This window comes from Camelus dromedarius, chromosome 7 (assembly GCF_036321535.1).
Source record: "Camelus dromedarius isolate mCamDro1 chromosome 7, mCamDro1.pat, whole genome shotgun sequence".
Lineage (NCBI taxonomy): Eukaryota > Metazoa > Chordata > Mammalia > Artiodactyla > Camelidae > Camelus > Camelus dromedarius.
Window position 1 is genome coordinate 26,137,515 of NC_087442.1, and position 26,485 is coordinate 26,163,999.

Below are 26,485 nucleotides of genomic sequence, written 5' to 3' on the forward strand. Positions count from 1 at the left end.
TGGCTTTCCTTCTGCCTCCTTTTCCTCAGCCACACCCTCCTCTGAGCAGTACTGATGACTGGTGTCTCAGGTTTCTCTCCCCAGCCCTCTCTTCACTTTAAATCCTCCCTTTGCACGGCCTCTTCGCTTGCCAGTTTTCCAGTCTACATCCTCATCCCGGATCTCACTTACAGCTGGCTTCTAGGTTGTCCACCCAGATCTTCTCCAAGTATCTTAAAATGAACAGGTCCAGCAGAGAACTCATCACTCATCCCACACCTCGTCTCCTCCCTAGATGACAAACCCATTGAGTGCGGAGACAGTGTTTTTGTCGTCTGTCTCGTGTGAATGGATAAATGAACGCTTCCAAAAGCAAATGTCTGAGAGGTAAACTTGATTCCTCCCTTTCCATCACCCCTCCATCTAGTCCATTCCCACGTCCCGCCGGCGTTGCTTCCTTGGTGGTTCTGAGCCTGTCTGCTTCTTTCAGATGCACAGTCATATCTTTGTTCAGGCTACTGCTCTTTTTTAGCAGGATCACTTCTGCAGCATCCTTGCCCTTGTGGCCGTCTTGTCTCGAGTCTTGAACCCTCTGCAGTCTGTTCTCCACTCTGCAGTCAGCAGGGTGGTCCTAAGAGCTCGCTACGCTGGCTTCCTGCTTCTAGCAGGGCTAGTGGTTGTTATACCTGTGATCATGAGACCAGACGTTCCCGTTTTGAGGGTGGTGCATCATGAGTTTCGGTGCTAGAATTAGATGTGGCTTTGAGAACTAGCTCTGCCAGTGGCTGATTATGCATAGAACAAGTCCAGTCAGCAAACCTGTCTGTTCTCAGTTTCTTTCTCTTTAAAACAGAGGTGATGAGCAAATCAACCATATATGCAAAAGTACTTTGAGAGTGCCCAGCATATGTGAATGAGCTGTTAACTTACCCCATTCTGATCTCGCTGTCTTCCCCGCGTTTGCCTAGCGTTTGCCTACCGTAAGTTAGGTATACCAGAATTCCTGATTTGAACGCTGTTCTTCTGTAAGCATCTTAACACCGGAGCCTGATGATACGTGTTTATTTATGTCTAAGCGGTACTGAGACTTTCTAATCTTCATGCTGCTAATCACTGGTTGCTGATCACTCTCCGACTTTAATTTTCTCATTTAGAAAAGTGAGAGCGTTGGGCCAGATGATCCCTGGAATTATTCTTCCCTTGTATGACATAATTAAGGAAATTGAAAGAATGAGCCCCAGTAATCCCAGCACCCTGATTCACTAACTGATCATTTTTTGTTTCCTTCAGGCTTTTGTCTTTACCCATGAATATTTTTTATTACTCACAAAAAGTGTGTTTTCTGTATTATTTCATGCGTTAAACTTTTCCCATGTTACTACATTGCCTTTATGACTTCAATGGTTCGTAATATTCTGAGTGTTCTGTAGAGTTAATAACCTTTATTTACTTAGTGATTTCCCTCTTTTTAAACACGTGCATGTTATTTTCAGCTTTAACATTCTGTTCTCTAGTTTGAGTACTGGTTTTACAGGAAATTCGCAGTTATCTAAAATAGTACAGAACGAAAAGCTAAGTGACTATTTATAGTCAAACAGCTGGCAAACACTTATGACACCACATACTTATTAGCCAAATCAGGAACTGGCTGTCCGCAGTACTATTGATGATCCGAATTGCAATCTCTTGGGCTGGGATCCAATGTTAGAGCTTTTAAATAAGGCTCTAAGAGTAGATGGCCAGGTTGAGATCTACTGCATTCAAGTTAAGATTTGATCAGAAAATTCTGGTTTACTTGAACTGATAAATTATAGAACTCTTAGTAATGACTTTATTTTTTTTAACTACACCCAACACATTTCTATTTTAGAGAAATTAAAGTTCCCTGTCACCACCATCCCTCTTCCCACCCCCAAAATCTCCTAGCCTGACCTCTGAGACGGATTTACATGTGTTCTCCAGGGCTTTGTGTGCATGTGTCACAACACCATACAGCAGCAACAACTTTTAAACACTCTAATAGTCACCAAGTATGTATTTAAAGTCATTTGAAGGGAAGTGGAAATACTGTATGATATCACTTATATATGGAATCTAAAAAGGACAAACTGAGAGAGAAGAACAGAATCATGGTTACTAAGAATTGGAGGGAGTGGAGGTAATGGGGAGACATTGCTTGAATGGTACAAACTCCCAATTATAAGATTAACAAGTTTGGGAATGGAATGTACAATGTGGTGATTATAGCTAATAATACGGTATCATATGCTTGAATGTTACTAAGAGAGTAGATCTGAAATGTTCTCACCAAACAAAAAGGAAATGGTAACGTGTGATGGGATGGAGGTGGTAGCTGGTACTACAGTGGTATGGCATTTTACCACTATATATACCACTGTAGTGGTAATCATTTTGCAGTTTACCAATACATCAAATCAACATGTTGTACACCTAAATGTACACAATGTTATGTGTCAACTGTGTCTCAAGAAAGCTGGGAAAAATTTTTTAAATTAATTTTAAAAAGTTAAGCTTGTAGTGTAACTTTCTGATTGGGATTTACATTTATGATAGCTAAAACTAAAACTGTAAAGGTAAAAATAAAATATTCGATCAATAATAAAATACTGCTCTCCGTAATTCCTCTACATAATTGTTTGTAATGAATTATGTAGCTTAAAGTTACTTTCTCACTTTATCTCCATAGTGATATTCATGTTTTATTTATTGTATAGTAAGCGATAACTTAAACACATTTTTATAGACCTACCTGTTAGCTTCACTTATGTTTAAAAGTGATACTTGCCAGTAGCCTTACTCCTTTTATAACAGAGATAACTTTGTTTTTCCCCCTTAGCAAGGTCTGCATTGGACGCAGCTGCACGTTGTAAGTATTTCATCTCAGTATTTTCCAGGGGGTTTATTCTGTTTTATCGTAGACATAGGAGGGCTTATATTTAAACAACAAATGTAGTTCAACGTGAGCAAAACTGATTTTGGAAATTATTCTTTCAAGTTATAAGGATGCTATTTGATTGGAGAGCTCAGTATTTTGGTATTTATTTATGATGGATATTTTCTCCCATTGATGTGTTTTAGCTTCAGTATTATATGTACAGAAAGCGTGTAAGGAGAATCCCTAGTGAGAACTAGTCCTGAGCAGGTACCCAGTGATGCATCAGGCTTTTTACTGTCCATTTGTTGTGTGTACACACACTGGAAATGCAGAGTAACAGTTCAAAACCTTCCCCATCCTGAATTTTTGAAATAAGCCTAAAAATAATTAGATAAAATATATTTACCCTCATCTAGATCATATTACTTGCTTCATTTATGTTAATTATTAGCTTGTTTCTTAAGAAGTTCTGTTTTGGTTTTGTTTTGAGATTCTTTGAAACCCTCAGGAAAAAGAAAAAAAAAACCTAGCATGTATTTTAAGATACGTGTATCTTGGTGTTTTGCATAATGCCCTTTGTGGTTTGAGATATGAAACAAACTGATTACAGAGTCCATTATTATTTTCTTAAAAGAATATTTTTCTTCCCGAAGCTACAAAACCTCCCAGATATAAATGTGGGATCTCAAAAGCTTGTCCTGAGAAGCATTTTGCTTTTAAAATGGCAAGTGGAGCTGCCAATGTGGTGGGACCCAAAATCTGCCTAGAGGACAATGTGTAAGTATTTATCAGTTTGGAAGTATAAGGTGTGCTATTAAATTTCAGCAAATTGAACCTGAATTCCATGGGTCTTTTGAAAATGTATTGGGCATGCTTTTGCCAAAGAACAGTGATTTCCATTTATGTTGTATAGTTTTCGTCCCCACTCATTTAAGGAGTCTTAAAGTTCTTAAATTTCTTACTAAAGCGACATAAGAACGCAGCATTCATGCAGCTTCCTATAAAGAAGAGAGGTTTCCTCTGAGTGAATTCTCTAGATCCTATCTGGTAGTCACAGACACAGGTGGCTATTGGGTTTTGATTCTTAAGTAATAGGGGAAAAGTTAATTTGTTTAAATTACCTCAGGTTAGAAGTCCAGTTCCTCAGTCACACCAGCCACATCTCAAGTGCTCAGTAGCCGCATGTGGCTCGTACCTGCCCAAGTGAACAGCGCAGAGAGCGTTTCCATCGCTGCGGGAAGTCCCATTGGACAGCACTGCCCTAGATGTGATGAACGCTTCATCTTACAGACCAACGTCTTTCCTTCTAAATGTTTGAATGCTGCTTGTTGAAGTGTGCAATTACCCAGTGGTAACCTGAAGTTCGCTGTGGCACAGAACTGCTTGCCACTAAGCTGAATGATTTCTTATTACTGAGATGCTCTACAAAGTATATCTTTTAGGCTTTTCAATCGCCTCCTTCAGTGTTGACTGTCACTTGAAGTGGACTTCCTGTTTCTGAAGTCGCAAACCCAACTTTTAGTTGGTTACTTTTAATCTGGTTTTGCCTGAAATATTAGATCCATGAGCTTATTTAAACTTCATGTAAAATAGTAAATGTGCCATTAATTGGGTAGAATAAAGAATGAGGTAATTTACAGGAAGGAGGAAGCTAGGCAGTTTCTCCCAGCATTTTGTTTGTCTTGTCTTTTTAATGCAGAAGCTCTTACATTTTTATCCTAGCCCCCTTTTCAGTTAGCTATGGGCAGATTATTTAGCCCCTTAGAATAACAATTTTCTTGAAAAAGTAAGGGCTTGAGCCAGGTGATCTGTAAAGTCTCTACTCATTTCCTTTTTTTCCCTCATACTGATGATGATCCCTTGTCCTCTGATTTCTCATAACCGTCTTGCTTTTCTGAACTAAGCAGTAAAGCACTTAGATTTTAAAGCTTGTAGATATTATATAATACCCTTCCCATTACCTGAGAATGTTCTCATTCCTCTTTTTCACCTTATTTGGCTAAAGAGGCTACAAATTTAATTCTGAGGAATAAGTAGAAAGTCGTCTTAGAATACGTAACTCATAATCGACGGTCTTTGGAGACCTCTGCCCCCTTGGAGCATGTAAGTTTCAATGCACAGAGGAGGAGATCAAACTCATTTTACCAGCAGGTTCTCTATTCACAGATTATATAGGTTGAAAAGAAAAGAGAAGCGTATGTTTGTATGCAGTAGAGTCTGGTAAAGTAAATACAGGCTCAGAGCCAGAGGATTTGGTTCTAGGTTGCAGGGCATGTCGTGTAGAATTCATGTTTGTTTCTTTAACCATAGGATTGAGGCAGGCCACCACCTCTCCACCCCCTTTTCAGGAATGATTCTGCCATTCCCATGAGAGGTTAAATAACGGATGGGATTCTATAGCTATGCCTCCAGCCCTGAAACAGTCCTTGAAGAAGGACTGAATAATTGTCCAGGGTTCCCTAGTGGACAAACAGTAGGGACGATGCTCAGTCCAGTACTTTTTCTAGTCTGTTCTTTTTGTGTATTGAAAGTTTTTCCAACAAAAAGTTTAAAGAGTCTGAATTTTCTTAGCATCATTCATTCACTTACTCAACAAGTATTTACTGAGCACAGTCTCTGTTCTCATGGAGCATGCAGTCTAGTGGGAAGATGGATATAAGAAGTAAGTGCAAATGAATGCAGACCGTGGCATGCACCCTGAAGAGCAGCGCTGTGTGGTGACTGCTGATGGGGGTGAGCCAGGTGAGGTCGAGGGGTCCAGCTTTAGACTGAGTGGGTCAAGGAATAGTCTCTCAAGCGATGTTTAATCTGAGGACTAAAGGATAAGAAGGAAGACAGCCAGATGAAGGGTGGGGCAGAAGCATTCTAGACAGAAGAAAGAGCATCCTCGAAGGCCCTAAGGTGGGAAGGAGCTGGAGAGAAGTGAGTGAGGGCTGGGCCATTGGAACTTACAGGCCACGCAGGTGAAGATGAGCTCTTTTCTGAGTGGACTGAGAAGTTGTTGAACATGACGCATCATGAGGTAATTTACATTGAAGAAGCAGCGATCTGACTGCCGTGTAAAAGTGTTAGAAAAGGAGAGCAGATGCAGCGGTGGAGGACCATCACCTGTAGCTGCCACAGCTCTTTGATTCTCCTCTCCCCCACCCCACCCCGCAGCACTGGCAGGAGACATTTTTGCATGTGTACTCACTAAGTTATATAAATAGATACTAAAAAATACATCAGCAGAAATTTTAATATTTTCCTACACATGCTCTGAGCATATGCAAACTCATTTCGGAGACTAGTTCGGATCATTGCTTCTCAGTGGCGGTAATTTTCTCCCCAGGGACACCTGTCAAGGTCTGGAGACATTTTGGGACGTCACAGCTGTGGATGTGCTACTTGTAGAGGCCAGGGATGCTCTTAAACATCCTGCAGTGCACAGGGCAGCCCTTCCACATGAGTCAAGCCTATAATGTCATCATAGACTGAGATTTACAAACCTCAGTACACGTAAAAGATGGCAGTTTAGAGTTGAGGTCATGGCTTTAAGGACAAGTGGCTACCGGCAAGATATATTATGGAGATTGAGACGGATTTCAAACTTCTCATTGGTTAGAAATAGAAAATCCTGGGTGTAAACATCATGTCACACCGTACAGGAACTGTGGCTTTTTCCTTTCGTATTAGAGAACCCAGAATTTACGTATGTTCAAGATGTAGCTTTTATTTTAGACATACACCCGTGATTTTAGTTTATATGAAGTTGATGTTAGGAATAATATTTCACCTTTTATTACACTCTTAATGTTTGGTATAGAAATGATACAGAATACTACTCTGAGGGATTTTTTTTCTTTTTTCTCTTTTTTCCCCACATTGAAGTGTCAGGTAGTATTTTGGGCTGTCAGAGCCGAAAGGTAAAAATCACAGATATGATGTAGGTACTCACATAATCATTTAAAATGTAACCATTTAAAAATGTAAAATCCATTCTAAGTTTTAAACAAACGAAAAACCAGCCAGCTGGCTAGATTTGGCCCATAGACTGAAGGTGGCTAACCCCTGCTCTGAACTACTTTTAAGATATAATATCTGGAACATATAATAGACATTTGAAACAAAACTATATTCAAGGATGTAGAATCTATATAGACTACATAGGCATTGTCTTTAGAGTTTTGCCTAGAGGTGTGGCGTGGTGGTGGTGGGGGTACCTGCATATTCATGAAGGATAGAAGGAAATATTGCAGTCATGTTAGTAAGAGTGACTAAGCCTTATACATTTAAAATCTTCAGTGGTTTGTCATTTGCTTGCTGTAGGTTTAAAAATTGATAAGCTACTGCCCTCTTGTGGGAAGCTTATGTCATAGTGTTGCTTTGTTGCCTGTATTCTCTGCCTCGTGGTAGATGCACACACACTCCGAGATGACCTCTACTTGGAGGTGACACCGGGACACTTAATTATTACTATGCCAGGCTAATCGTTGCTACGACTGCTTCATATGAATGATTGAGTTCACTTACCCAATACTTTTCTGAAAGGAGCGGAGCAAATGCATTTTGAAACTTCTTTCTTTTGTATAGCAGATTTGTTTGGTTCTTTTATGGCCCTCCTTTCAGGACTGGTCTTACACACACATAAAAAAGGTCTGTACTTTACTACATTGAAATTTTAGAAAATGACAAGTGAAATTTTGAAGGTGGATTTGCAACCAGTACAGGTAAATACTAGTTAAATGCTACTAAGCTTTTACAAATCAAATTTGTATGCTTTTCCTTTTTTAATGGACCTGGGAGTAGAGTGCTTCTTTTTTAACTTATTTTTTAAGTAATTGCAGAAATTGGAGGCAGTTGCAAAGATAGAACAGAGAGGTCCCATGTGCTCTTCACCCAGTTTTCCCCAGGGTTGTGTCTTATATAATTATAGTACAGTATCAGAACAGAAATTGGCATTTGCACGTGTGTGTAGTTCTGTGTCATTTTATCACATGTGTAGATCTCTTTCATACTGCCCTCTTACAGTCACTTCCACCACCGCTGACCTCTGGCAATCACTAGTCTGTTTATCATTTCTGTCATCTTGGTGTTTCAAGAATGTTGTATAAATAGAAAGAATCATACAATATATAACCATTTACAGTGGGATTTTTTTCACTCAGCATAATGCTCTTGAAATATTATTGTGTATTAATAATTTGCTTCTGTTTTATTGCTGAGTAATATTCTATAGTATGGATATACCACAGTTTATCCATCACCTGTTGTCTTCCACCAAACAATTTCAGTGTTTCCAGTTTTTCGTTGTTCCTGATAAGCTGCTATGAAAAATCATTTACAGATTTTTGAATGGATGTACATTTTTATTTCTCTATAATAGAATGCCCAGAAGCTCTGGGTTGTGTGATGTATGTTTAACTTTATAAGAAACTGCCGTACATTTTCCAGAGTGACTGCTCCACTTTATCTTCCTACCAGCAACACGTGAGAGATGCAGTTTCTCTGTATGTCTACCAGCATTTGGCATTGTGACTATTTTTTATTTTTGCTGTTCTAATAGGTGTGTACTGATACCACAGTTTTCTCTTATGACTAGTGCTGTTGAATGTCTTTTAATCTGTCTTTTTGCCACCTGTATATTCTCCTCAGTGAAATATCTATTCAAGTCCCTTGTCCACTTTCTAATTGGATCATTTGGTTTTTTACTGCTGAGTTTTGAGTTTTTTAAATATATTCTAGACATGAGTCCTTTGCCAGATACGTGGTTTGTAACTGTTTCCCCCCAGTCTGTAGCTTGTCTTTTCATTCCTCTTAACCAGGGTCTTTTGCAGAACCAAAGTTACTAATTTTGATAAAGTCCAATTTATCGATTTTTTTTTTCTTTTTCGGACTGTGCTTTGTTGTTTGTTTATGGATTGATGTCATGTCTAAGAACTCTTCAGCAGGCCCTAGAGTCCAAAGGTTTTTCTGTGTATTATCTTCTAAAATTCTTACAGTTTTATGTGTTCCGTATGATCCATTCTACATTAATTTTTGAATATGTATGAGACTTTTGTATGAGATTTTGTATGTAATTTTTATGTGAGATTCAGGTTTGGGTTCAGTTTTTTGGCCTACGGATATCCACTTCCTTCATTACCATTTGTTGAAATGACTCTCCTTTCTCAATTGACTTGCTTCTCCTCCTTTGTCAAAAAACAAGTTGGCCTTGGTTCCGCTGGTACACTTCTGGGTTCTCTGTCTGTTCCCTTGGTCTAGACCCGCCACCAACACATTCACATGCCCTTGATGACACTAGTTATGCAGTAGCTCTTAAATGGGATAGAATGACTCCTCCAACTTAATTCTTCTTTTTTCGAAATTATTTTAGCTTCTCTGGTTTCTTTGCCTTTGTATATGACATTTTAGATTAATCTTGCCTCTATGTACAAAAAAATCTTGGTGGGGTTTTGTTAGGAATTTTGTTAAGCCTGTATATTAATTTGGGGAAAACTGACCATCTTTACAAGGTTCAGTCTTTCAGTGCATGAGTATGACATGTCTCATTTATTTTTGTCTTTCATATCTTTCATCACCACTTTGTGGCTTTCAGCATAAAGTCCCACACATGCTTCATTAGATTTATACCCAAGTATCCTCTACTTTTTTGAGCAATTGTAGATGATGTTGTATTTTCTTTTATTGAAGTATAGATGGCATTGTATTTTTAATTTCAGTTTCTTTGTGTTCATTGTTAGTGCATCGATACACAGTTGATTTTTATATTGATCTTGTATCTTGTAATGTTGCTGAATTAAGTTATTACTTCTGAAACCTCTTGGAAGTTTTTGTAGATTCCTTGAGATTATCCAACTATACAGGTAACACACACACCATCTGCAATTAGGGACCATTTTAGTTTCTTCCTTTCCAATCTGTACGCCTTTATTTCCTTTCCTTGGCAGTTGGTGAGGACCTCCAGTACTGTGTTCAGTAGTCATAGTGCAAGTGGACATGCTTGACTTGTTCCTGGCCTTAGGGGGAACGTGTTGTCCTTCACCATTAAGTATGATGTTAAGCTGTATTTTTTTGTAGACTAAACTGACTTAGTCATGGTTTATGCTAATTTTTAAAAAATATATTGCTGAATTCCATTTACTAATGTTTTGTTAAGGATTTTTGCCTGTATACTAATGGATCTTATTGGTTTGCTGTTTTCTTGTAGATTTGGATATCATTATTAATATAAAATAAGTTGGGAAGTGTTCCTTTCACTTCTGTCTTTTTAGAGTTTGTGTAGAGTTGATGGTAATTCCTTTTAAAAACACCTGGTAGATGTCTCCAGTGAAACTGTCTGAGCTTGGGGATTTTGGGGGTGCGGGGAGTTTATAAACAAATTCAGTATCTTTAAATGACCTCTTTCATGATGGATGAGTTGTGTTGGTTTGTACTCGTTGGGGAGTTGATCCAGCTCATCTGAGTTGTCAGATTTACATGTTTGCATGTGTGGAGTTGTGCAGTGTTCCTTTGTTGTTCTTTCGATGTCTGTGGGGTCTGTAGGGACCTCCCATTTTATTCTTGATATTGGTGATTCGTGTCTTCTCTTTTTTTTTTCCTCTGTCAGTCTTCTTAAAGTTTTGTTAAATTTTATGGACCTTTTCAAAGAGCCTGCCTTTTGTCCCATTGATTTTTTTCCTCTATTTTTCCCTTTTCTGTTTCATTGATTTCTGCTCTTTTTAATTTCTTTCTTTCCACTCGCTTAAGGTTTCTTTCTTTAGATGAGCACTTAGGTTATCAATTTGAGACTTTCTTTCTAAATTTAAGCACTTAGTGCTATAAATTCCTCTCTCAGTACTCTTAGCTATGCCTCACGAGTTTTAATGAATTATATTTTCAGTGTGTTTTTTAAATTTCACTTTGGACTTCCTTGACCCATAGATTATTTGGACGTATACCACTAGGTTTCCAAGTGTGTGGAGATGTTCCTGTTATCTTTCTGTTACTGGCTTCATAGTGGTCGGAGACACATCTGATACGATTTCAATTCTTTTACATTTGTTGAGGTTTACTTTTTGGCCTATGATATCGTCTGTCTTAAATATATGCTCCATGAGGACTTGAAAAGCACGTGTATGCTGCTCTTGTTGGGTGAATGTTCTTTAAATGTCAATTAGATTCGGGTGGTTAAAGCTGCCGTTGAGTTCTTTAGTCTCCACTGTAGTACTAACTGATTGTATGTGTATATAATATCCCTGACTTTTTTTTTTTTTTTTGGCATGGCTTTATTTCTCTGATGTATGTTTATATGCAGTATCTAATTCTAAATTTCTCTTGACTTTCCCCCTTCAGTTTAATGAGTGGTGTTAAGAATAATGTTGGAAGAGGAATCAACGTTGCCTTAGTAAATGGTAAGAATCATTGTTTTAGCTTATGGATGTAGTCAGTGGGTGTTTATATGGCCTTAAGTAAAATACACTCTGATCTCAAGAGATCAGGTCAGAAAGAGCTGCACTTGATATTAAAGCCCTCCCTCCCACCCTCCCAAAAAGCCAACTGCACATGGAGACTTGGCATCTCAGTAGTTACAGCATGCTTTCTTGGGAGCATCCAGCTTGCTTTGCAAGGTGTAAGAGCCTCCCATGAGGTTGCCAGGATACAACCACTCTTAACATTAAATTAATGAATTCTTGTTGCACATTTTGGAATCCTAACATAATATGAAGATAGACTGACATGAATGAGGGTGTGTAAAACGACAAAAGGGTGGGGGATGGTTGGATGGGGTGTGGGGACGAATGGAGAGTAGGAGTCAGTTGTAATTTTTCAGTGTCATCCACATTGAGTCCTGAACATCTCAAGCGTTCTTGCAAAATCAAATCCAAAAATATGAGCCCATGAAGAGAGGCCTGCCTAACTGCATGCTCACCTCTCTTCCTGGTACAGTAACCCTGTAAAGCTGTAAGGGCAATGAGAAACCACAGCCACCCTACCCAGTTCATGGTGGAGGAAAATATTTTTTATTTCTTTCATATGAGATACATTTTTGCGTTTCTACCTTATTCATTTTCTTAAGTATAAAACGTTCTATACATATTTGTCTATTCAATTGATAGCAAAAAGAAAATTCATTTTAAAAGGGAATCAAATATAAAAATTTTTGAAAGATGGCTTCAATGACAAATAGCATGGTTCCATTCATTTTTTTTAAAGGTTTATGTATTGGGGGTAATTTTTAAATAAGAGAAGATGGTTAACACTGAAAGGCTGAAATAAGGCTGAAAAATATCTACCTTTGAATTTGAGTGGTCTGCAGTTAGCGTGAACTTACGTTTGCTACTCTTTGGCTTACAAGATTAGTGAGAAAGTCCTTTCCAAAAATTACCCTGTTAGAAAAAATTTTAAGATGCATACAGTTCATATTTTAAGTCTTTCTCAAAATAATTCTTTCTCTGCTAATGAATTCACACTTACCATTGGACAAGATCATTTCTTATACAATGTAGAGTATATTTCAGTTGCCTTATTTGCCATGAATTCAATCTCTTTCAGGAAAAACAGGAGACGTATTAGACACTAGATATTTTGACATGTGGGGAGGAGGTAAGTGTGAATGACATGTAACTGTTCTGTCACCAGCACTGAATCACATCAGTATAATGTAGCCCATTAGTGAGAAAATAATGGTACTATTTTGTGTTAGTTTACTTTGTTTCTCTTACTTTCTGTTTATTAAATGTCCAACTGTATTTAAGTGATCAGTCATACTGCACACATTTTGCTTTTTCATAAAAATTGCTGGTGATGTACGATTAAGAGCAATAATATCACAATTAAGACTTTTAAAAATCTGAGTCCTGTTTTCTGCAGAACAACTAATTCAGAGGTTTGGACTCCTAGGTTTCTGTCTGAAATTTTAGAAAAGAATAAGTAATTTGTAGAAAGGCATAACCAATGTAAGCACATTTAACTGACTGAATTGCTTTTTTTACAAATGATTTTTCAGTCTCAAAAATAAATCATGACCAGGATTATTATTCAAGTAGATGAATATTTGAGAGAAGAAGTAGAATTTTCTTTCTGGTCCATTGGACTTAGAGCAATGCACAGATACCTTCCTAATTTGGAAGTTACTCAGGCAGCAGGTGAAATTAGTCACCAGCATCCAGAGAAGGGCCTGGCACCTCGAAGAAGAATGTGCCCAAAAGAAGGTGCTTTCTTCCTCAAGTGTGAGGGAAGCCAGCACTGATTCATCTTTGATTCTTCTCTAAGCTGTTGGTTTGGGAAATTCATCAGCAGGAGGCTGTCTTCTGCACCTCGCCATCCTCATCCCCTTTCTGTGGTCCCTGGAAGCCCGGAGTTGTTAGGCTTCCTGAAATTTGTGCTGTTTTTTGACTACTCAGCTTTTCTGATATTTCTTTAGCTTGTAATGAGATGCCGGGTATTATTTTTTAAATGAGATAGAAGAACTTTTCATAGCTGTCCAAACTGTGTTAACTTAAAATGTGCCATCAGTTTTAGATTCTGACGGCATAATTGGTTCTACCAAAATGTACCACACAGAAACACACTTACAAAACTGTTGTCAAAAATCAGTCATGTGACCAGAAGCTCTGGTCTTTCATCTCAGGCAGGTTGACTACTGCTGAAAATACTCCTTGGGTTAAGACATTATTACAGTTTACTGCCATCTTTACATTTAAATGGAAGTGATTTGTTAGCTGCTCTGTTATATTTTTTCTAAACTGAAAATGCTGTTATTTTAAAATAGAGTTCATTTAGAGAAAATCATTAGAATCTTTGCCGTGGAACAAAACTGAGTAAATTTGAAGTAACCCAGTTTTGAAGGAGTATTAGACTCGGGGGCAGTAAGGACCCTGACGTTATAAAGAGTTCAAGGTGGAACATGTAGTACCTGATCGGACTGACCTCTTTAACATCACCAGTTTATAGTCACAGAAGTGATTTCAGTCCCTGTGAATCTTGGTATCCTCTTCTTCAGAAAAGTATCTATGCAAACAGTTTTACATAAACTCAGGGAGTCCATGAGTCTTTCTCCTGCCCCCCTCCATTTCTTGCTTTAAATCATAAGTCATGCTTTAATGTGATTTTGCTATATATTTTTTTTTCATTTAGCCCCTGGGATGTCAGTACTAAAGACAACACAGGATGAATCAGGATTAGGAAATTTTAAGTTGTTGGGAAAGTTAGTTTTTAACCTGTTCATAAGAAATTAAACCCTCAACCCTTTCTTTTTCTTCAGATGTGGCCCCATTTATTGAGTTTCTGAAGTCCATACAAGATGGAACAATAGTCTTAATGGGAACATACGATGATGGAGCAACCAAGTATGTAAACTTAAAAATTTATTCAACTTTTTTGAGCTACAATTTATAATAGTATAAGCAATATATTTTCAATGAAAAAATGTATAAAATAGAACAAAGTAATCCAACTTTCAGATAAACACTATTAACATTTCTCTAAATTTTGCTTTCTTCTCTTTGTGTATTGATCATGCATATCTTGTGAAATTAGGCTCACGTTGTAAAGTTAGTTATACTCTTTTATATTCTGTTTTTAACAACTGTAGTTGTGTTTTCTGATGATAATAATACTCCAGTAGAATTTTTGTATGGCTCTCCAACAGTTGATCATACAGCCCCACTTTTATTTAAAAGTTCCCTAGTATTGCCAATTTTTTTTGTTTATTATAAATAACATGATAAACCTCATTTTACATTTTTTGCACCTCTCATTATGTTCTTAGGGTGAATTCCTAGAAGTGGAATTAGTTGGGAAAGGATAAATGTGATAGAGTTTTCATAAAGTTTAGTAGATGGTAGTTTGTAACTTTTTTCTTAAAATTGTCTATGATGTAAAATTTGGAGAAAAAAGAAGGGCACAAAAGAGCTCAAGCACAAGTTACTGTTCATCTCACCTACTCAAAGATAACCATTGATAATACTTTAGTTTCTGTCTCCATACTTCTTAATACACATGTTTTCTTCACGTTAAACTTTTGGAATGGTAGTATTTAGAGCATATCTTTTCAGCTATGCATGTGGTGAGAATTTTCCCATATCATTACATATTTTTCATAGCAAAATTTTTCCTGTCTACTTAGTATAGTTTTTAAATACAAAAATTTATTTGACAAAATACCTACTGCTAGAGTCTTACGCTATTTCTAATTTTTCATACTTAGCAAAAATGTACTGTCTTAAAAATTTTTTTAATAATCATCTCTGTTTTCCTAAGATAAAATATTTTGAAGTTGAAGTTGTTGAATTAAATGATGTGTATTTTTTTAAAGGATTTTTAAAAGTTCGTACCAATTTTACATGTCTCTCAGAAGTTCCATGACACTGATTGTTCATTTTTTTAAAGTTTCCAATTCTAAATGTTTTGGAAAGGCATCTTGTGTTAACATGCCTTTCTTTGGTTGTTGGGGAGCCTGGATCTTTTTTTCACAAGTGTTTTTGGCTCCTCCTCTTGTACATTGTCTTTTGACTTAGATTGACTCATATGGATTTGTAAGAGCCCTTTCTATGTTGAGGATATTAACCATTTTTCATGTTAAAATCTATTATTTTTTTAAAATTTTGTTAATTTATGGGGCTTTTTGACTTTTGGAAGTTTAGACTAATTCTTATGTAATTAAGTATATGGATTTTCCTTTTCGGTCTTTTCCACTTTATACCTGAGAAGTACTTTTCCATCTCCAAATTAAATATTTTGTAGATTTTTCCTTTTCCAGTGATTTCACTGTTTTCATTCATTTTTAAAAATCCACTTGTAATTTTCCAGTGACTTACAATGCCTGTCGCTAAGTGGACTGGACTTTGATTCTAGAAGTTCTGTGCTGTTCATCTATTTATCCCTGCTCCAATAAGATACTATTTCAGTTTTTAATTATTTTATTAAATGAGCATACTTAATACCTTGCTGATGGGGCTAAGTCCCCTGTAATAGTCTTCTTTCTCAAAAACATTCTCTTCTATGATACTTTATCCAAATGATTTTTATCAAGACTAAAAAATATTTCTTACAGATTTTAGTTGAAAGGCTTTAAAACTATAAGTTCCATGAAGGAATATGGCATGTCTTCTGTTTACTGATTTTTGTGTACTTGTATTTAATGCATAACTACAACACTGTAGATTTGCACTAAGAAAATAGTGCCACTTTATGAACGTTTCTAAGCTGCAGCAGGTTCATTTATTGACATTGTACATTTTATCTGGTTCAGCTAAGGATGTGTTAAATCCATAGACTGAAGGTTAAATAAAACTGGCATATTCATCCATTGCCTTTTAGCTAGACAGAACTAAACACAACATAATTAGGCTTTTCTTATCAAAAACAAGTAACTTGCTGAAATATTAGGACATTACATGGATAATTTGAAGTTTAAAATTTTTTTTAAAAGCCCTACTTTTTAAAATAGACACATACAACCTCTCTTTTTCATCAGGTTATTTCATCATTACACCTGATGGTCGTAAGACCTATTCCCCTTCTTAGCCGTATCTTAGCCATACCTAAGAACTAAGGCAAGGATGATGGTTACTCTTTAGCTACTATTTCTTGATGCTTATCAGATGCACCTAATGCAGCCGCAAAAGACCATTTAACTTACAAAGCAAGAGTAGAAAATCTAACCTTTTGATCTAACCAAGTCTTTACACTTGGTAAATATACAATTCAACTTCTGTGCATTTAAATTAATTCAGTTGTATACATTTTCAGTTTGGAGCAAATGAATTTATATTTTGAATACTTCCCTCTTCCAGCATGCTTAAATTGTAAGCATCTTGTCCTTTATACAGAAATGGACAAACAATCTTTATGAAGGGCTATCTACATCTACTAACTCTAACCAAGTATAAACCTGTATTTTGGCGGATGTCTGATTTTCAAACATCTGAAATGTCCATCAGTTGTGGTATATCCAGGCTTATGTGGGAACAGAAGCTCCATCTACTTCTACTGATGTGTTATGGCTTCTCCTTACATATGGCCACTGGGTTTTACCTCATAAGGAATGGTTGTTTCTCCTACTTACTCCCAAGAGAGTTTAGAATATGAAATGGGGCATAGCTTAAGTGGTAGAGTGCATGCTTAGCATGCATGAGGTCCTGGGTTCAATCCCCAGTACCTCCTCTAAAAAAAAATTACCTCCCCACCAAAAAATAAAATAAAACTAAGTTATTAAAAAAAAAACCAAAAAAAACAGACTAAGAGCCACAAAAAAAAAAAAAAAAAAAAGATTTAAAGAAAAAAAAAGAATATGAAATGGATGTGCCTGCTCTCTCCAGGCTAGAGAGTTGGTGTCCACTGCACGGTGATCAGGGAGAGCAGGACTCAGTTCTCTGTGGCTGCTGCTCTCTGGGCCTAGTCACTGCTGTACATAATGAGCTCCTCGCCTGTACCATGAACTTCAGCAGGGTGGTTGGCGTTGGTCTCCATCACACATTTCCCAAAGTTTGTTCGGTAAAACCTCAGTCCTTTAAACCTGTAATGATCAAATAAGTTTGGGGGTAGCATCATGGATTTGGCCCCTTTTAAGGATTTACAATGAAAGACTTTCAAGTTCTCTCCTAAAGAAACCTCTTTACCTTTGTTAATCCCAGTACTTCTTTAATTTTAACTAGGAAATCCGTTTTAAAAACAAAACAGGAAATAAAACCTGTATCTAAGAAAGCTTACGCTCTCTGGAGTGAAGTCAGTGTTGATGCCTACATTCCACCTCAAACCCCCTAAAATAAGTTGGTTTCTGTTTTTTTAATAAAGAGTGTAATGGTTTGAATGAGCAAGCTGTGTTTTGTTATTCTGCTCCTCCTTTTGGGGAGAACACTCTGTGACGTGTTAACTTCATGCCTAAGTGAAGGGTTTAACTGTGGATATCTTGAAAGGATCTTAGCGGTCATCTGAAACTATTCTTAAGTGAACGTTACGTCCTCAGAGTGGTCTCCCTCCCAATTCCACCTGGTCGGCTCAGCTTACATAAAAATGGAACAACGAAACATACCCCCCAAATCACTTGATATTTCAAGTTTTAGAACTAATTGCATTTCTCTTTCATTTTTCTCTTCTCCAGGCTCAGTATACATGACTCTTAACTTTTTATCGTGTTACGTTTCTAGGTCATTTCACCCTCCTGGCTGCATTTCTTGGGTATTCTCTAAGTGATTATTGTCTCTCTTAGAATGAGTGCCCCAGTCAGGCACAGTGCTCCAGATGTGGTCTGGCCACTGCAGGGTACAATGGAGATACTAGCTCACCATGTTTGAGAAATTACATTTCTTTGAATATTTATGGAAACTAATATTGTGTTCATTTTCTTGAAGCAGTCACATCACATTTTGGTTTATGAATTTTTGGTCAAGTTAAATTCTCAGATTCTTTTCATTTGATCTCAGACTTTTTTTTTTTTTTTTAAACCACTGTCAAGTCAAGTCATTGTCCCCATTCAGAACTTGCTTTCGTTTCATCTCAGTGAAGGACATTATAGTCATTTATCTTTGTTAAATTTAGTTTTGCTGTTATTGGCCCACTTGGTCTTGATTCTGACATTTGTCCTGTGAGGTTTCCATGATCCAGGCTTTGTACTCTTTCCAGAGTCATTCCAGTGTCTGAATCTAAGTCATCGATAAACATGTTCACCAAGGGCAGCGTGCCACCCAGCTAGAGGCCTGCTCCAGGAGAGTCATCTATTAATCAGCTGCAGAAACTACTTTTCAGAGAGTTTCCAACATACTCCAATAGTACCATCCAGTTGCTGTTCCATCGTTTTATTCATAGAGGTTCTTTTCTGAGACCGTCAGATGCCCACTTGAAATTCATGAACGATGCTAATTATAATACCCTGATGACTGCTGAGAAATCTCTTAAAGCTATGTGAGATGGACATTAACTTGGCTTTATTCCTGCCTCCTTCCCACTACGCCCTCTCTTTTCTTCTGTTTTAATACTCACAGGACCTCCTTGTTGTAATCCATTCTAGAATTTCGCTAGGAATTAGAGTTAGTTTTATTGGACCGTTGCTTCCAACAGTTTCCTTGTCTTTTTTGAAAACGAGTATATTTAACTAATTTTTAATGTCTTAGCATCTTCATTTTCCATGATGCTTCTTTAAAAATAACTGACATTATTACCTTGAAGATTGTATTAACAAGTGCCTTGAAAATTTAAGTGTGTGACGAGTGTGAGCCTGGAGGCTTAAATTATTTTAAAGCACTTACTATGGACATTCCTGAACTACTGTCCCCTTTTTATATTGATCAAAGAGTGTCTGCCTCCCCGGAAAAGACAGTTGTGCTTTGATCTTGATGTTAATATCATTCTTGTGAAACAGGGAGGTCCCTTCGTGACGTTAATTTGTCCTTAGTAGCAGCAGTCCTTTCTGTGGCCTTTAGCAGTCTTATGAGTCTCATCTCATTTTGAGCACTCTGAGTCTTTCTGGTAGAAGTATTTAAAGTTTTGTCATTAGTAATATGACTTGCCTTGTGTTTTTTGCACACTTCCTTTCCAGAGTGTGAACCCATCACAGAACACTCCTGTAGTAGCACTAACGCAAAAACTGTCCTTCCCCGCCCCAGATTGTTAGCAATTACGTGGTGAAAATTGTTGGATTTTTTTTGGTTTGTTTTTAAATAGTCATATTCCCATTAGAGTTTCTACTCTGAACTTTTTATAATATGCTCTCTTTAGAATCTAGGCTGTGTGGTCACCGCTGCCTAGCATTTCTTATTCTTCCAGCTCCTAAGGTAATGTGATTTTCTTCCAAAGTTCTCAACACTTCCCAACTGGTTCTTCCCTGTTAATCAGAGTTGAGCCCAGAGTATCAGTTCCCCTGTTTGCTTTCTGTACATTTCAAGAAAGGTGGTGTTGGCTTGGTGGGGCGGTGGGACTGAAGACCTATCAGCTGTTCCTCCTTCCTCAGCAGAGATGGAGGCAGGTCTCGGAGGCAGCCCGTCTCCAGGCCCCTCTTCCCCCTCCTCCTCCACGCTGCCTCTGTGCAGCTTTGGAATCTCTTCTAGGGAAGCTCAGTCCCTGTCTCTGTCTCCCTTCTGGCTTGTCAGAGGATAATTTTCTATTCATTTTAAAGAAAATTCTCAACTAAAATAATTTATTCCATATACATTTTTTAAAATTTTTTCAGCTAGTTAAGGCCATTAGCAAAGATTAAAATAATATGTAACAAACTCCTGGTGTTCCTACATAGAAAACAGTTGACCCTCGAACAATGTGGAGGTTAATCTAAGTATTATTTATAGTCAGCCCTACGCATGCGTGCTTCCTCTGCATTCACGGACTCAACCAACCACAGACTGTGTAGTATTGTATTTACTGTTGAAAAACATCTGCATGTAAGTGGAGCCAGGCAGTCTTCAGATCCAGGACATCCTAATACTGTTTAGAAACAAGAAAACAGTGTTCAGACAATACTTTCAAGGAGTGTCCCTCTACTGCAGAAGCTGCTTATCAAGGGAACAAGCAGACAAAGGCCATGAGAGTTAATTGACATAAGGATGGGTACAGGAAACACCGCTAGATGACCTTTGGGGGAAAGCCGGAAGTGTGTACGCATGGTTCTCTGTGCAGGTCTCAGAACTTTCAGAGGCCGAGACGTCCCTGGTCCTTTTGCACAGCCATTTCATTTGTTTTTATTTCCCTTGGTTATAAATGCATCACTTTAAATATTAGCTATGAGTCTGCAAGGCTCCATATTCCAGGGCTACACCTGGTTTTCTTAACCAAATTCGAGTGAGCTTCCCCCAGGAGGACAGCAGTGCCCAAGCTGTGGCTAAGACAGCTCTACGGCCCCAGGATGTGCTTGTATACATTGGAGAAGCTAATGATATATGTAGTTCTTTCCTGTTTTAGGAAGCTTTTTAACATAAATTATCCCATGTGTCTTCAAGTTACTTAAATGAGAACTGTTGTGTAGTGTTCCTTTCATTCGTGCAGTAAAGGCTTAGCTCACTGATGTTAGCATGGGATGCTTCCAAGAACGCTGTGGGATAAACAGGGGCCTTCCTCACTGACCCTCCTGCTATTTGCAGCGAATGATCCTCCAGCTGTTTGCAAATATAAAACTTGCCTTGCCTCAGATTTTAGGGGTCAATCAGAGAGGTTTGTTCTGCTCAGAGCCATCTCTTGGGTGATATAAAGGACTTAAAGTACCTGAACAGGTGTCCCTTAGTTGTCTTTTTGTTCTTTTTTCCAGCTCTACAGCTAGCATGTGTTCCCTAAATTCCCTTCTCCCTTTCCAGTCAGAGGGGAGATGGAGAGGCACTCGACATCAGGATGATAACCTACACACAGTTCCTTTGTGGCATCTTTCACTTAGCTGGTTCCCTAGCAGTTGCCTTTTGTCACTGCCCTCTCTCCGCTGGCAGGTCCTTAGCTGCCATGTGGTTAATATTTTCATTTTTATTAAATAACCACTTGGCAGTTGTCATTGAAGTAGAGTTTATATCCCTTTTCTCAAAATGCATTTTCTTTTAAATAAAACATAGTGTTAGAAACAGCCAGATTCCTGTCAGCATTTACCTTTGCTCTATTCAGATGTAATTTACAAAGGATTTAGTGGAGAGTCAAAGTGATTTTTAATTTTACAGAGATATTGGTTGCTTAAGATCTTGGGTTAGGGGGTGGTGGTAAGCTTGCTTGGCATGCAGGAAGTCCTGGGTTCAACCCCCAGTGCCTCTGTTAAGGGAGAGGGAAAAAGATCTTGGGTTAACCCGGGTAGGCAAAACTGCTAACTACAGTGTCCCTTATTTATTTGAAGGATGTAGATGAAAATGTTGTTAAATAAAGACATTTAAAAGGTACTTCTAAATAGCATAAACTTAAAATTAATTGCTAGGTTTCATTTCTTTCATAACTGAAGAATTCAAGTGGTAGGATTGTTACTCTGAAAAAATCTGTTTATTCCTTTCGTGTGCTCTTCTTTAAGCCATCGTTTTCTCATTGTATGTTAAATACCCTGGATGTGTCAGTATTAGATAACATACGGTGCACCACATTTATTGTATTACTCTTTTGTTCCCTTTTTAAGGCTCAATGATGAGGCGCGGCGGCTCATCGCTGAGTTGGGGAGCACGTCTATTACTAATCTTGGTTTTAGAGACAACTGGGTCTTCTGTGGTGGGAAAGGCATTAAAACAAAAAGCCCTTTTGAACAGGTTAGTGTCTCAGACTTTCATAATTAATGGACAAAAGCAAATTGTGTGAAACCATACGGTACGTACTCCTATCCCAGCTATTTGATGCTTAAAGTAGACACTGAAATATGTTTTTATATTTTTCATAAGTTCTTGGTAGTCAATTATTTGAAATAGCCATGGCACTATTTTAATTTTAAAACTTAAAGTTAGTCAGATTTCTGCATGGAAATTTTTTTTTCCTACATGACAGTACATTGGGCAAGTGATTACTTTTATCTTAATCCTTTTAGGAAGTTGGTTATTAAAGATTTTAATTGAGCTTTTGATATAATAATCAATCGAGTTTAGAAATACTTTAGAACTTAGTAGAATGTAAACTCTACTCTTTGACTCAGAAGATCCTTTAAAAACCATCTGCCATGTTTTGTTCATTCAGCTGTGATCTGAAGGTCTGCCGCTACATGCCAGACCCCAGGGGTGGCTCATTTACTATCTTGAACAATAATTTGTATGATTGTTGATGTGAGTGTTCCTGAAGTGAGTGCGCGTGAGTATGTTATTGTTGATGTGAGTGTTCCTGAAGTGAGTGTGCGTGAGTATGTTATTGCAGATACACAGTTCACTAAAGTCTTAAAAACTGTATATACCATGATTGTGTTCCAACAGCACATAAAGAATAACAAGGACACAAACAAGTATGAAGGCTGGCCCGAGGTGGTAGAAATGGAAGGATGCATCCCCCAGAAGCAAGACTGACGTGCGGAGAACTGAGGGGGGCACACACTCACTGTTGGTGGGGAAAGCTGTAACAGAACAAGGACATGTAAATATTTTAAGAGCATGCAGCCCTGTCGGTGTGTGCATGACCATTATCTCTTTTGATATCAGGATTATTTATTGCTAACGTAAATAGACATCTTTGTACATAGTCATCATAATGAGCAAGTCACTGAACCATTTCTGAGCACATCTCCCTAACGGTACAATGTTTAGACGGCGATGATAATGGCATCTTTTAGTTCTAAAAGCGTACCCAATGGATAACAGGACTGATTTGCAAAATATATTGATATATATACTATTGCTGTGAAAATCTATCATGGAATAATACGGATATTAGGGAGACTTTGTTTTCTTTTATATATATATAAATATATAGGCTTTTGATGATAGTATCTTTTAAATTAAAAAGATATTTGGCTAGTTGTGTGTGTAATGTTACTTTACAGTCTGGCTCTCCTGCTGTATGTCTTTTCTTAGTCTTTCTCTTCCTTTCCCAAGAAACCTAGAAATAAAATACAAAAATTTACATCAAATATGTGAAAAGCACAACAGAATTCTCTTTTTTTTTTTTTTTTAAATGTACACAGTAAAAAGTAAATATATTCATGTAGATGGCATTCAGGACCGTAGCTGGATGGGTTTTGTGTTGGTAATGTGAGTAACTTGATTTTGTATAAGCTATTTAAGACCAGAGGTGGCAACTCCACAGAACTGAGAAAGCAGGCTGGGTCCCTGCCTCAGCCCCATCAGGTCTTTTGAGACAGCCATGTCAGTATATTTAGAGTGAGACTGGCGTACGTGTTCCTTACTTAATTGTAATTGGCATTGATCAAGCGGTTTGGAAACAGGCATGCGCTACTATCATAATAATTTTGATATGTAAACCAAGAAATTCCAGTTTTACTGTCCTCTAACTTCTTAATAGCAATTTTTTGCCTGAAAAGATAACTACGTACTTAGAAAAGTCCTAATTACTGATTGGGACTGATAACATTAAAAAAATAATTTTATTTGACACACAATGACATTATACCCAATTCTACATAAAAATATAAGAGAGCTAACTTTTGTTAACTTCAGATGTTCGCAAAATGCCTCAAGTTTTAAAATATTTTTAGGGGATTAAATATCAATTGTGTATGAAGTATCAAACTAGAGCATAAACAAACGTAATGATCAGACTGCCATTCACCATAAAAGGCAGCACTTAAATTTTAGATGACATAAAAAAACTAAAAAGCAGTATTTTTGATTTTGCTGTAAACCAAGTTGGAAGGTATTTGGCTTTTTCTAAATATCAGTGAGTTTGGGGGTACTGTTTCTTCCCTCAAACTGAATGTAATTCATGAATAAAATGTACCTTACACATTTAGACGATTTTTGTAAACTTTTCAGATTTTCGGTGCTTATATGGTAAATCACATTCAGCACATGTATTTTGACATTTAAAATACTTCCCTCGATTCTGTAAATTAAAAGAATAGCTATTTTACAGTTCCAGGGATGGTGAAATAAATGTTCCTTTTTTTAAATAATGAGAATAAATACTCTTGGTTTTTGCATTGTGAACTTTTTTGTATTATCTGGCAAAGTGTGATACCAACAGATCCTCACACGAAGGTTTGTCAAGCGTTTTTTGTTCTGCTTAATGTGCAAGATCTGTCATTCTTGTTCAACATGCTAATATGAGGATATATCTTAACACGGATGGAATTTGAGTATCTAGATGGCAGGATATCCCTTTCAAGATAAAGACTATAATAGCTTTGTAGAGGTGGATAAAACATAACGGATAAAGATGGGTTATGTAACTGCTTTCATGCAGTTTGCTTCTGTTAGAATTCTGTCTTTTATAGATTATGCCAACTTTTAACTTTGGAAGCAATAACCTTACTGTATTTCATTTTCAGATAGCTTTAAAAAAATCAACATTGGAAATGCGGCAACACTCATTTAATTTTCAGAATTTTCATTAAAATCAGAAATTTGGCCTTGACACTTTGATATTTTAAATGATGTTTAAGGACTTACAGATGTGTTTTGTATTTGTAATCATAGATGCTTTCCCTTGAACAAGTGTATTATAATATGCCTGTTAAAATTAAGCGAAGACAGTAGAAAAATTAGTGATATTTGAGAACTTAAAGAAAAATTGGGTCAGAATCTTTATATTCCTGACTTTAATTTGATTAAAGTAAAATTTATCGTTGTTCTTTCTATATTGTATTTGTTTTGAAGTGAATTAGCTAATATTTTATAATTTTTACCACATGAAGCTCAGTGCATTTAGCCTGTATTATGTTTTATAAACTTAAAGTTTATACAAATTATAAATAAGTTGACCCCCCAAAAAAAGACGTTAGTTTCATTCAATTTGGTTGGCACTCCTCATTTTTGAATAAAAGAATGAGAAACATGCTGTGTTCAGTTAGTAGAGCAGTTGAAAATGGAAATGCCTTCAGAATACTTTTTAAAATGAATATGAAAGGAAAGAATTGCTTGTGTTGATCAGGGAAAAGATTTGCCACTGAACCTCTTCACCTGGGCCTTGAACAGCAATGCGTGCATGTGAGTTAGGGGTTGTAGAATAAAGTACCAGATTCTTCACTATCTAAAGCAGTCCTCAGAGGCGTTCTTTTGCTGTCTTTTCCCAGGGTGATTTTTCTGTCCTCTGCCTAGTTTTTGATTGTCACAAGCCAGTGGCTGGTTAATGTCCCTTCCCCTCAAAGCTCCCTAGTTTAACCTGTCCCTGCCCCTCTTACTGCTGTCTCCCCCCCTCCTCCATCCCCTTTCTTGAGGTTCCAGTGAAATCAAGGGTGGGACAGAGTGAGGAGCAGCCAGGCCGGGCTGGGGAGTATCAGGGAGCGGCAGAGGATGTGCCAAAAGCCCTTCAGGGATCTGTGAGACTTCCTGCACCAGAACCTCCCCCCTGCGAGTGAGGGGAGGGGCTGCTGGACTGAGGCAACACTTTCAACACGAGGATGTCTCCTCCTAGGAGGGCTGGGAAAGGAAGAGGGACTGACCAGCCCTTTGGTTAGAGACAAGAAGAGAGGTTTCTCCTGGGTTTGTTCCACGGGTAGTTTATAAGCAAACTTAACACAGCAAAGACCATCTTCCCAGTCCAGCTAGCTCACAGGGACATCACTAAACTGCCATCACTAAACTCCCTCTCCAGCTCTGCAGAAACCGTGCCAACCACTGGGGTGCCCTGAATATCGAAAGAACAAGTTGAAGCTAAGATGGTAAGAGATGCTCCTTTTTTATCAGGGAAAATTGATCTTTGAACCTGCAGTCTCCTAATGTTCCGTATAATCAGCCCATATTGTTTCACTGGATAGCCAGGGAGGAGCGGGACTAAAATCGTGAAGTGGAGAGAATTCTGTAATGAGGAGACAGGGGTCGCTACTGGCCGAGCGTACACAGACCCGCCTGCGTGTCTCTGTCCCGCTGTCGGCCACACGAGGACCTTGGGAGAGTCACCTGGAAAACCGGGACAGCACCACGTGTCTGCCATGTCCGCCGGGGGCCTGGCGCAAGCTGCTCCCTAACGCAGCTGCTGGCGCCTCTATCGTTGCTGACTCTTGTCTTCTGCCTGCTGGTGCTGTTCTAGCCAGACAGGAAGGTTCAGCCGGCCTCTTTAGCTTTCCAATTCCGTCATACCAACTGTTAGGGTCTGAATATTTGCGTC

The 26,485-nt window shown here is 37.8% G+C and overlaps 1 protein-coding gene across 1 annotated transcript in view; it reads left to right on the plus strand.

Moving 5' to 3' along the window:
- Window positions 1–25,413, plus strand: part of FAM3C (FAM3 metabolism regulating signaling molecule C) — a 45,427-nt gene extending 20,014 nt beyond the window's left edge. The window contains exons 4-10 of the mRNA XM_031455264.2: window positions 2,837–2,866; window positions 3,529–3,652; window positions 11,189–11,247; window positions 12,389–12,439; window positions 14,100–14,184; window positions 21,906–22,032; window positions 22,681–25,413. Of these exons, the coding sequence (XP_031311124.1) occupies window positions 2,837–2,866; window positions 3,529–3,652; window positions 11,189–11,247; window positions 12,389–12,439; window positions 14,100–14,184; window positions 21,906–22,032; window positions 22,681–22,770 (566 nt within the window). The 3' untranslated portion in view covers window positions 22,771–25,413. The remainder of the gene's footprint in view (window positions 1–2,836; window positions 2,867–3,528; window positions 3,653–11,188; window positions 11,248–12,388; window positions 12,440–14,099; window positions 14,185–21,905; window positions 22,033–22,680) is intronic.
- The last annotated feature ends 1,072 nt before the right edge of the window (window positions 25,414–26,485 follow it).